The sequence below is a fragment of the Balaenoptera ricei genome, chromosome 1 (genome assembly GCF_028023285.1).
Source record: "Balaenoptera ricei isolate mBalRic1 chromosome 1, mBalRic1.hap2, whole genome shotgun sequence".
NCBI lineage: Eukaryota > Metazoa > Chordata > Mammalia > Artiodactyla > Balaenopteridae > Balaenoptera > Balaenoptera ricei.
This window is the reverse complement of record NC_082639.1, coordinates 108968686-108980682: the sequence shown is the minus strand read 5'-3', so window position 1 is coordinate 108980682 and position 11997 is coordinate 108968686. Positions and strand designations below refer to the sequence as shown.

Below are 11997 nucleotides of genomic sequence, written 5' to 3'. Positions count from 1 at the left end.
CACCTACTCGGACGGGGGTGGGGGGTGGGGGTGGGGACAGGTGTCCCCCTGAAATAGAGCGCAAGCTGCAGCCTGAGTTTGGCCGTAACCCAGGAAGTAACGTCAGGTAAGCAACGGGGGAAATATCAATACATTTTCTAACGTCGAAAAAAAAAAAAAAACCTCCAAATTTTTCATTTTGTGGGGAGAGGGAGGTTTTTATTTATTTAATTTTGGGACCCTTGGGAGTTTTTTTTCAAATAGGGTCTTTAGTAAATGTCCAAGGGCGATTAATTTTTCAAAGAAAATGCCCCATTATTTTTTTGCCCTGAAGATTTAGTTTCTTGGACTGGATTAGGATATAAGCTCTATTCACGGTGCCAGATAGGGTTAGTGCCCTTAAGCATTTATTTCATGCTTCTCTTCCTCTTTCACTCTTCTTCCCACCTCCCGCCAAGAATTATTTGAAATATAGCCTTGTACAAAGAATCTTTTGTAAGTCACTTCATTTGTATTTCTTTTTTAAATGTTTACGTGCATTTCTGAGTATTCATTTTAATCGGTATATATTTATCGAGCAGTTACAACGTTAAAGACATTGTGCTAGTTGCTATGGAGAATATAATATCCCCAAGAAGACAATATCCCTGCCCTCAAGAAGTTTACAGTTGAGAGGCAGCCATACCAAAAGAAAGACTATAATAAATACTTTAAAGGAAGTAAGTATAAATAAAGTTGTGTGAAAGTACAGCTGAGGAGAGACCTATTCTGGCTGTGGGACATAGGGGTAATGGAGAAGCAGATTCACTGAGGGCTTTACAGTGAGTCCTCAATAGGACTTTGAAGAATGTGTAGAATTTAGAAAGGAAGGGAAAAGGGAGAGAAATCCAGCCTGTACAAAGGAGAGAGGTGGAAGGCATGGACATGTTTGAGAAATGGTTTAACAGTACATAATTGGGAGTAATGGAAGATGTTGTAGAAGATAGAATGGGATCCAGTCACAGAGGCTCTTGAATGCATTCTTTTGATCTTGAAAAAGCTATTTTCAATAATTGCTGATTTAAAATATTTATTGTATTTCATCTTAAAAAATGACATTTAGATTTATCTAAAGTATGCTAACTTTAAACTTTATCACACATGGTAGTGCAATTTCTCTTGACTGTAGATTTTTAAAACAACTATAGTGCATGGTATAAAAGGGCTTGTGCTCTGATTTTTTTTGTACTTGAGAAAGAATCTGCTAATCTTTTAACATTCTCTTGCCAGTGCTTTTTGTTGCCAGCTGTTTGTGTATTTGCAAGGTGGCTAGCCTAGGGATAGAGATGAAAGTTTTCTAGCTATATGGAATTACTACACACGATCTTCTGAGTGTTATCCTCTAGACTGGTAATCTCCAAAGTGAATGCATGAAATGAGTCATTAGGGTTTGGGAAGGAAATATTGGAACATATATTTCTATTTAGTTTTTCTTAATTTTTTTAACTTTTTTTTGTATGTTTTATAATGAACTTGAATATTTATAGAAATTGCACATAAATTACTGTATGCTTTTTGGAGCTGGATGCTCACAATTTTTTGCTGTTCCATATTATTTAACTTGGGGAGGATCCATTTTGTGAAAGGATCACAATGATTATGTGATTAGGTTATGCACAAGAAATCAGCAGGCTTAAAAGTCGGTCCTTTCTACTGGTCTTTAGAATTAATGATTTGATTTCTTGTCAATGCCTCCAGTGGAGTTCAACCTATTGTACTTTGGAAAAGATATTGTTATCCACGTAATTTTTTCTGGTCATTACTCTTTCCTTTATTTAAGTTTGTAAATATTTCTTACCTGTATACATTTTTAGTATGCATGTATGAATATCTAGATGTTTATTTACATAAGCACACATATAGATATTTTTTCATCACCCCCTCCAGAGACAGGTAAGAATGACCACTTTAACTCACCGGGCCCGTCGTACAGAAGTAGGGAAGAACTCTGAAAAGAAGGTGGAAAGTGAGGAAGACGCTAATCAAGACAGAAGTCAAGACAATGAGGACACTGAAGACTCTAAGGATATCCGCCTCACGCTTATGGAAGAAGTATTGCTCCTGGGACTAAAAGATAAAGAGGTAATGCAATTGGATTTGCTAGACTGTCTCAAAGACTTAAATATTGGAATGTTTTTAGGAAGTAATCTGATAAAATATTTTCATTAATACTAAATTGGCCTTAGAATTGTGCTTCAGCCATCTGGGGGATGGGGGAGTTTGGGAGTGTGGTTGATACTTGGAGGGTAAAATCCAGAAGTATAATTACTTGAAGTATAATTTAATTACAAAATTACTCCAGAATTTTAGAAGATATAACACAGTGTAAAGTGTTTGTACTTGTAGTTTCCCAAGTGAGATTGATGGTGAAATAACCTCTTATTAAACTAAGAAAGAGGGCTCACACATTGAAGTCTTCTTGAGTTTTGGGGAGAAAAGTCTTTTAAATGAGAAGACAAGGAACATGTATGATTAGCTGTCTTACAAAAATAAACAGGGGTTGGTTTCTTATAATACAGTAAGAATAACTTTTATTCTATACTGTGTGTCTTTATTTTTATTTTTATTAGTGGTTTTGGACAAGCAGAACAGCTATTTTTTAAAAAAATATTTATTTATTTATTTGGCTGTGCCGGGTCTTAGTTGCAGCATGTGGGATCTTTGTTGCCACGTGCAGGTTTTCGTTGCCGCGTGCGGGATCTTTAGTTGAGGGCACGTGGGATCTTTAATTGCAGCATGAAAACCTAAGTTGTGGCCTGTGGGATCTAGTTCCCTGACCAGGAACCTGGGCCCCTTGCACTGGGAGCGAGGAGTCTTAACCACTGGACCACCAGGGAAGTCCCTCTATTCTGTGGATTTTTAGAAGTTAAATATCAACAATTGATGAGGATTATTTTAGAAAATGTTTTAAAATTAATTACAGCTTTCCCTTTTTTTCTAATTTTTCCCTTATTAACAGAACATCTATTTTATAATGAAATTAGTGGAGATAGCAAATCTTGTGATACAACCAAATATTTTCTTGGCTTTTCTACTAGTAGTATACATTGTCCTTCACTTGTCATTTAACTTTTTATTGTGTTTTCCCATCACTTTCTTCGCTAATGAAGAGGTTATAAAAATATACAAATAGGGGCTTCCCTGGTGGTCCAGTGGTTAAGACTCCACGCTTCCAAAGTAGGGGGCGAGGGTTTGATCCCTGGTTGGGGAACTAAGATCCCACATACTGTGCAGTGCAGCCAAAAAAAAAAAGGATATACAAATAATATTTTAAACAATCTACTTCCTTTTTAAGAAGACTTTGGTGAGTACAAAAAGAGGCATATTTATTATTGGCCTCAGTTTTGAAAACTTATCAAATTAAAATGTTACTTTATATTAAAAAAATACTAAATGTGGCTTTTAGCATTGTTCTTAGAAATGAATTGGTTACATACATCTAGTAATATCTCTTCTTTTCTACATTGACTCCTCAACTTGAGAATACCCTTATTTTATTTTAGTTTAGTTTAGTTTTTCTTTACCACTTTTCCCTCCTCTGATTTTTGTCATGTCAAATTACCAACTTGAACAGAAATTACAAGACTTGTTATAGCCTGTGTATTATTAAAACTAACGTTAGAGACATGCCCATGTGTACTTGGCCAAGATGCAAATATATCATAAAATCTTGCCCGGAAGTATATTTTCCTGTTTGCTGAGAAAGTTGGTGAGGCTCTAGTTTTATAAAAGTCAAATAAATGAAAAAGCAAAACTGACTCTCTAAGAGAAAGTCAGAGTAGGTCTGAAGATTAGGTGGTATAAATACTATTTTGAGATGTTTACACGGTGCCTAGGAAACATTCACTCACTAAAACAGAAGAGCATATTAGATCTAAAAAGCTGTTTTGTTTGTTTTAGTTTTGAATAGGAATGATTAATTTCCTGCTGAACCTAGGTACTAGAATTTTTGCTTCTGTTCTGTAGCGAAACTGCCTTTGGACTTCTCTTTGTGTGTTTCTAAATTTATAATAGTTAATATAAACTTAAGGAAATAGGATAAAAAAAGGAGCTTGTTTAGAGCTATGATCATAGTACGTATTCAACATATTGGTGAAATACTGTATAAAGATGGGCAGATAATATCCACCTTTTGAATTGTTTGAATTTTATTTTTGGAGATAGCTGATAAATTAAGTTTTTAGCTTTCAGTTGGCTCAGAAAGAATGAGAAATGATAAATCCTTAGGCGTACATGAATAGGAGAGGTCAAACCTTCTGATTTATTAAAGTAGTAATAGTTGCTCCAAAATGCCAGTTACATAACTTTCTCTAAAAAATACTACATTGATTTCCAGCTCAACTTATTTTCTTCTTATCTCTCAAACCACTTGTTGATTTATTTAATCAATGTTTAATGTGTTTAGCATTATACAAATACTAAGGTAAATATAAAATAGTATAATATATTGTCCCTGTCCTCCAGAAACTTGCATTCTAGCTGGGGAAACAAATAATACGTCTTTTTAAAAATTAAGTAACCCAAAGCTCCATCAACAGAAGAGTGGATAAAAATGAATCATTCATTTATTTAAATGAGTATAAATATATTTTCTATATAGAATGGAAATGAACATTGTTACAAAACATGTATGATTCTCATATATGTTCAATAAAGGAAGCCAGACACAAAAGAATACATATTGTATGATTATGTGTATATAAAATTCAAAAAACTAAACTATGGTATCTGGGATTGCATATTTAGGTGGTAAAATATACAGAAAAGCAAGAAGGGGATTACCATAGTTGTTAGAGTAGTGACGAGCAGGGGAGGAGGGGAGTTTTAGTGATTAGACAAGAGCATGAAGGGGTTTCTGGGTGCTAACAGTTTTCTGTTTCTCTACTTGGGGAAAGTTTCATGGATATGCACTTAGGGATAAATCATTGAGCTTTTCACTTTTGTGTACTCTTCTGTGTGTGCATTATATTTCACAATTCAAAAGATTTTTAAAGAAGTAAATGACAACTAAAAAACAGCAAGTGTTACCAAGTTAGAACAGTAAGAGCAGAGGAAGTTGGAGGGAGGAGAGATCATCATAAGTGGGAATAATCTGGGGAAGAACAGAAGGCAGTAAAACCAGCTGGGCCTGTAAGAACGGATAGGATTTACATAAATGGAAGAAGGGAAGGGAACACATTCTGGATGAGTGAGCAAAGGTTTCATAAGCTTGATGAATTTGGGAGATAATTGAGTACCAGTATGACTGAAGTAGATGGTGTTCTTAGAAAACCGTGAGATTCAGAATTGACAGATTAGACTCGGATCAGAGTAGGAATGATTTTAAGTGCCAGGCGAGACTTAGACTCTTTCCTTTAAGTAAAAGGGGATCAGCCTGATGAAAACAGCAATGTCCATTTCATTTTTGTATCCAATTGAAGAATATTTTTGCTCTATGTTCTTTGTGAATATATGTTTTGGTATGTATGTAATTTCTTGTTTTTTCATGGTTTATTTGTGACATGTCAAAAAAAAAAAAGCCAGTGTTAAACTTTGCATCCCAATGTCTCAAAGTTAACTTTTGCTGAAGAGTTTCATAAAGTTTTCAGTATAGAACCTAATGCTATAATTTTTTAAATTATGTTTTAAAAAGCCTATACGTAGAAAATAACATAATGACACTAATATTTCAAGAATTGTAGGCCTAGAAAAAAATGACAGCAGGTCATATAGTCAGATTGCTTGTGAAATATTACTGTCATCCTTTCTTAAGAGTCTTCTGAGTAGTAGCTGCCACAGACTGGTTTAAAATATTAAGCTTCATTGTCTTGTGAAATAATCAAGAAATTTTTATGTTGAAGAGTCTAACCTTTCAAATACGTTTAAAATTATATGTTACCTCAGTTCAATAACACTGACCTCAACTGAGAAAATTAAACTTGAGCACCAGCCTGACCAAAATAAAATAGATTTATTTCCTGTTGAAATCAAGATCCTGTTTATTTGTCATTATTGCCTTTGTTAAGAGTTTTGATATAGATATTTGTATTGATTCATGGACAGTTAATGCTTTAATTAAATTGCTAATATATTTAAAACTTGTTCTTTATGAAAATCTTTATAATTAAGTTACCTGTAAGAGGAGTGAACCTACTAATGCTTTTGACTTTTGGCCATAATCTTTTAAATTTGGGTAGTGTTTTTTAACCCTCTTCCCTTCCTTGCAAAGCTCTTGCTTAATAATGCCATTTATTGAGTGCTTACTAAGCACTGTGACATAAAAGCTTTTCACCATATTTCTCATGTCACTGGAGTAAAAATCGACAAGAAGTGTTGTTCATTGGTATTAGGGAAATATATTTTCATTCATTTGTTTAGTCACCAAAAATTTATTGAATGTCTCATATATGTCAAGTGCTGAATATTAAAAGAGAACAAAAACAATAGTCCCTGCTTTTGAGATTATTTATAGTCTAGTGGCCTGGGGATGGCTGGAGAAGTTAGGAGGGGGTCAGGAAAGTCAGCGGACTGTTGGAGTACAGTGCGATATATGCATAACTATGTTCTGAGTACTGAGGGAACAAAGAAAGACACCTAACTTGGATGGGTGTGGAAAGTAGTAGGTGGGAGAGGGAAGGAGAAGAGATACTGGGAAAGACTTCTGGGATGGGATAACTCTTAACCTGAATTCTGAAGATAAGCAGAGTTAGTCCGTGAAGAGAGACAGTTTCTAGGAAAAAAGAACATGAGCTGGATGTTTGTAATAATTTCAGTGATTTGCAGCTGGAAAAATCACAAATATTTGAAAGCATCCCATCTCCTTTAAATGAACTCAGATGTTTTGAAACAAGTACCAGAGCTGGACATCCAGTTGTGTGTTTTATTGTTTAACTTTTCAAAAATTGTGAAATATAGCACATCCAAAAAAGTGTATAAAACACATATGTAAAATTTAACAAGCAATTTTAAAGCAAACATTCATGTAACCACCATCAGTAGAACATTGTCAGAATCCTGGAGGCATCACCTTGTGCCCTTCCCTAATCACATGCTGTCCTACCTCCCTGTAGTTTTAACATGTGTATATATCCCTAAACAATATATTTTAGTTTTGCCTGTTTTTAAACTTTATGTTTTAGGATTAATACTGTCATGTATTCTTTTGTCCAATATGTTTGAAATTCATCCATGTTGTTGCATATAATTTAATTCAGTTTATTGCAATATAATATTTCATTATATGAATATATGACCATTCATTCTACTGGTAGATGGATATTCAGGAGTCCATTATGAATAGTGCTGCTAACAATATTCTTGTACTTACCAATTATGTTCTTTCAAACAATGTCACCGTACATATATAAAAATGATAAATCAAACTGAATAAAACTTTCATTTTAAATTATAAATATAAAATATGTTAATGCTATGCTTTTCAAGCTTACTAATGATCCTTCATCAGTTATAATTTACTCATTGTAATTTATTAGCGATGGGAGATTGGAAGTGCAAACATTTTTGAAGCTGGTAAAAAAAATCTCAGTGAACAATCAGTAAGTTAAAAAAAAATCAGTCACAATAAGTCAGTACACAACTTGTGGATGAATGGCTATAGATGGAGAAAATTGCTCCTCTTTGAAAGTTGCTGAGTTCTAAAACATTTTATTAAAATCAAAAGATTAAAAGCGTAATTTATAATTTAGGTCACAACCTGGTCTTTTAGTTTCCTGATAGCACAAAATGAACAATAAATCTCTTGTCACTAGTATTGCCATTGTGAATAGGGCAAGTGTATCAGAAAGACTCGTTTGTCAGGTTTTGTGGTTTTTATTAACACAGGCTGTTATTAAAAAAGAAAAACTTTTGTTTTGCTTTTTTAAAATTATATCTAGTCATATAACCGCAAAGAATTATTTACTATTGGTACAAAAGGAAATAAACTGGGAGACCAATGTCCTATTTTAACAGTAGGAAAATATAGTTTAAGCTGTTTCATTGAGAGCCTGCCTCTCTGTATGCTCCCCCAACCACCAGTTGCACACTGTTGTCTTCTAAAATATCTGGTATTGATATTAAGACAAAATCCTGTCTTGCTTAAATTTGGACTTTTGGCAGTAACCACTGACTCTGTAAACTTGATGGGAGCCATTTCATCTCTTTTGTCTCCCTCTTCATATTTTATTAGTATAACATAGAGTTTTCAAAACATTTTGCACTTTCTCTTGCTTGATCCTGCAAGGCAAATATTATCCTCTCTTTATGGGAGTCAAAGTTAAACTAGCCAATAAATTGTGGAATTTATGTTCAAACCAAACATAAGTATACTAAAATGTTTTAATTCTCTTCTCATTTCGTTTTCTGTATATTCTGTAACTATTTTCTTTGTTGTTACCATGGGGATTACATTTAACATCCTAAAGTTATAACACTTTAATTTGAATTTATACCAACTTAACTTGAATAAAATAGGAAAACTCTGCCTCTGTATAGCTCTATCCCACCCCTTTTAGTTCTTGATGTTACAGAATTAGATCTTTATACATTTGTGCCCCGAAAGTTAAACTAATTATGATGCATTAGTCTCTTAAATTATGTACAAAACAGAATGTAGAGTAACAAACCAAAGTTATACTAACTTTATCGTTTTTAGACTAATGTTTTAAAGTGTATTAGTCTCAAAAAAAAGAAAGTATATACCTCATTGGGAAAAAAAATAATAAAGTGTATTAGTCTCTTAAATCATGTAGAAAACAAAAAATGGAGTTACAAACCATTTTTACTATAATACTAGCTTTTGTAATTGCCCATATGTTTACCTTTACTGACATCTTTATTTCTTCATACTGCTTTGGGTTACTGTCCAGTGTCCTTTCTTTTCTACCTGTAGGACTCTCTTTAGCATTTCTTGCAGGGCAGGCCTAGTGGTAAAGACTCCCTGAGTTTTTGTTTATCTGGGAATGTCTTAATTTCTCCTTCACTTTCGAAAGATAGTGTTGCCAGATATAGAATTCTTGGTTGACAGGTTTGTTGGGGTTTTTTTCTCTTTTAGCATTTTGAATATATCAGCTCATTGCCTTCTGGCCTCCAAAGTTTCTGATGAGAAATTTGTTGACAATCTTATTGAGCATCTCTTGTATGGGACAAGTGGCTTATCTTCTGTTGCTTTCAAGATCTCTCTTTGTCTTTGACTTTCAACAGTTTGATTTTAATGTGACTCAGTGTGCGTCTCTTTGAGTTCATCCTATTTGGAGTTCATTTAGCTTTTGGATATTTATATGTATATCTTTCATCAAACTTGGGAAGTTTTTGGCCATTATTTCTTCAAATAATCTCTCTGCCCCTTTTGCTCTCTCTTCTGGAAGGCCCAAAATGTGTACGTTGGTTTACTTTTGTTGATATCCCACAGTTCCCTAGGATCTGTTCATTATTCTTCAATCTTTTCTCTTTCTGTTCCTCAGACTCAATAATTTCAGTTTGTCCTGTCTCCAAGTTTGTTAATTCTTTTGTCTGCTCAAATCTTCCTTTGAATCCCTCTAGTAAATTTTTTTATTTCAGTTATTATACTTTCAGCTCCAGAATTCCTTTTTGGTTTCTTTTTAGGTTTTCTGCGTCTTTACTGATATTTCCATTTTGTTCATACATCATTTTCCTGACTTTCTCCACATTTTCCTTTAGTTCTTTGCGAATCTTTAAAATAGTTGTTTTAAAGTCTTTGTCTACTAGGTCTGCCATCTGGTCTTTCTGGGACAGTTTCTGTCATTTTTTTTTTTCCTTTGAGTCGGCATACTGAACAGTTTCTTTATATGTCTTATGATTTTTTTGACTGAAAATTAGACATTTGAATCTAATGATATGGTAACTCTGGAAATCAGATTATGCCCCTTACCCAGAGTTTCCTGGTTTTTGTTTTGTTTTGTCTTTATTTTTTTCAGATTTATTTAGGTATAACTGACAAAATTGTAAAATATTTAAAATATATAACGTGATGATTTGATATATGTATACATTGCGATAAGATTCCCCCCATCATGTTAATTAACACATCCATCACCTAACATATATTTACCTTTGTGTGTGTGTGAGAGAGAACAATTATGATCTATTCTTTTAGCAGATTTCAGTTGTACAATACAGTGTTATCAGATACACATCACCATATATAAAATAAACAAGTATTTACTGTAACAGCGCAGGGAACTATATTCAGCATCTGTAATAACCTATAATAGAAAAGAATCAGAAAAAAAGAATATATCTATCTATATCTATCTATCTATCTATATCTATATCAATCTATCTATCTAACCGAATCACTTTGTTGTATACCTGCAACTAACACAATATTGTAAATCAACTCTACTTAAAAAAAGAAAAAGTAGATAGCAATACAGTGTTATCAACTATAGTCACCACATTGTACATTAGACCCTCAAACCTTATTCATCATGTAACTGAAAGTTTGTACCCTTTTACCAACCTCTCCCTATTTCCCCCCACCCCCCAGTCCCTGGCAAACATTTTTCTACTTTCTGTTTCTAGGAGCTCAGATTTTTTAGATTTTACATGTAAGTGATACTATGCAATGTTTGTCTTTCTCTCTGGCTTATTTCGCCTCCAGGTGAAATATCTCCAGGGCATAATGCCCTCCAGATTCTTCCATGTTGTCACAAATGTCAGGATTTCTGTCTTTTTTAAGACTGAGTAACATTTTTTTTCCTTGATCCATTTATCCATTGATGGATACTTAGATTGTTTCTGTACTTTGGCTACTGTGAAAAATGCTGCAATAAACATGACAATACAGATATCTCTGAAATAATGATTTTTTTTCCTTTGGATGTACACCCAGAAATGGGGTTGTTAGATCATATGGTAGTTCTATTTTTAATTTCTTGAGAAACCTCCATACTGTTTTCCATAGTGACTGTACCAGTTTACGTTCCCACCAACAGTGTACAAAGTTTCCCTTTTATCCACATTCTTGCTAGCATTTGTTATCTCTTATCTTTTTGATAATACCATCCTAACAGGTATGAAGCATTATCTCATTGTGGTTTTGATTTGTATTTCCCTGATGATTAATGATGTTGAGCACCTTTTCCTATACCTTTCGGTCACTTACATGTTTTCTTTGGAAAAATGTCTGTTCCGGTCCTTTGCCCATTTTTAAATTGGGTTATTTGGTTTTTTGCTGTTGAGTTATTAATATGTGTGTTCCTTGTGTATTTTAGATATTAATCGCTTATTGGATATGTGGTTTGTAAATATTTTCTCCCATTCCATGTGTTGCTTTTTCATTTTATTGATGGTTTCCTTTGCTGTGCAGAAGCTTTTTAGTTTGATGTAGTCCTGCTTGTTGATTTTTTTGCTTTTGTTGCTTGTACTTTTGGTGTCAAGTCCAAAAAAAACATTGCCAAGACCAATGTCAAGGAGCTTACCCTCTGTTTTCTTCTTGTAGTTTTACTGTTTCAGGAGTTACGGTCAAGTCTAATCCGTTTTGAGTTGATTTTTATGTATGGTGTAATGCTTTTTTTTTTTTTTTAAATTGTTGTAGGCTATTTTTGTGCTGAGGATCAGCCTAAAGTGTAAAATTAAGGTCTTCTCAAGTCTTTTCTGAGCCTGTGCCTTTCCTTGGGCATTTACAATAACCTTCTAATTTCCCCTGTGTATGTAGTTACTTTTGAATGTCCTAGTCTTTGGTATCTGGCTCCAAAAAGAGGGGAAAGGAAAATGAAGAGGAGGGAAAAAGCATAAGCCCTTTAAATCACCTGGAAGTCACCAGAAGGGGAAGGGCTTGCAGCAAACCAGGGAGGTTACAATAATGGCCTCTGTGTCTGCACTTCCATGATCAGAATGCAGATCCCTGATATCTGATATTTGGAGGACAGAGTCCTTATTGCCCACCCTAGATCCTAGTAGGGGCATGTAAGCTGCTCTAAGAACATATGCATAGCTGCCTGCCATGGGGTGAGGGGATGGGAGATGGGTAGCCTGTGC

General features: G+C 34.0%; 1 protein-coding gene across 2 annotated transcripts in view; it reads left to right on the top strand.

Moving 5' to 3' along the window:
* The first annotated feature begins 1 nt into the window (after window position 1).
* The window catches only part of GOLPH3L (golgi phosphoprotein 3 like), a 39947-nt gene continuing 27951 nt past the window's right edge, over window positions 2–11997 (top strand). Inside the window, exons 1-2 of one of the 2 annotated variants that reach the window (XM_059930376.1) lie at window positions 2–106; window positions 1906–2100. In XM_059930376.1, coding sequence (XP_059786359.1) covers window positions 1918–2100 — 183 coding nt within the window. In that variant the 5' untranslated portion in view covers window positions 2–106; window positions 1906–1917. The remainder of the gene's footprint in view (window positions 107–1905; window positions 2101–11997) is intronic. The other variant, XM_059930366.1, reaches the window with a different exon arrangement.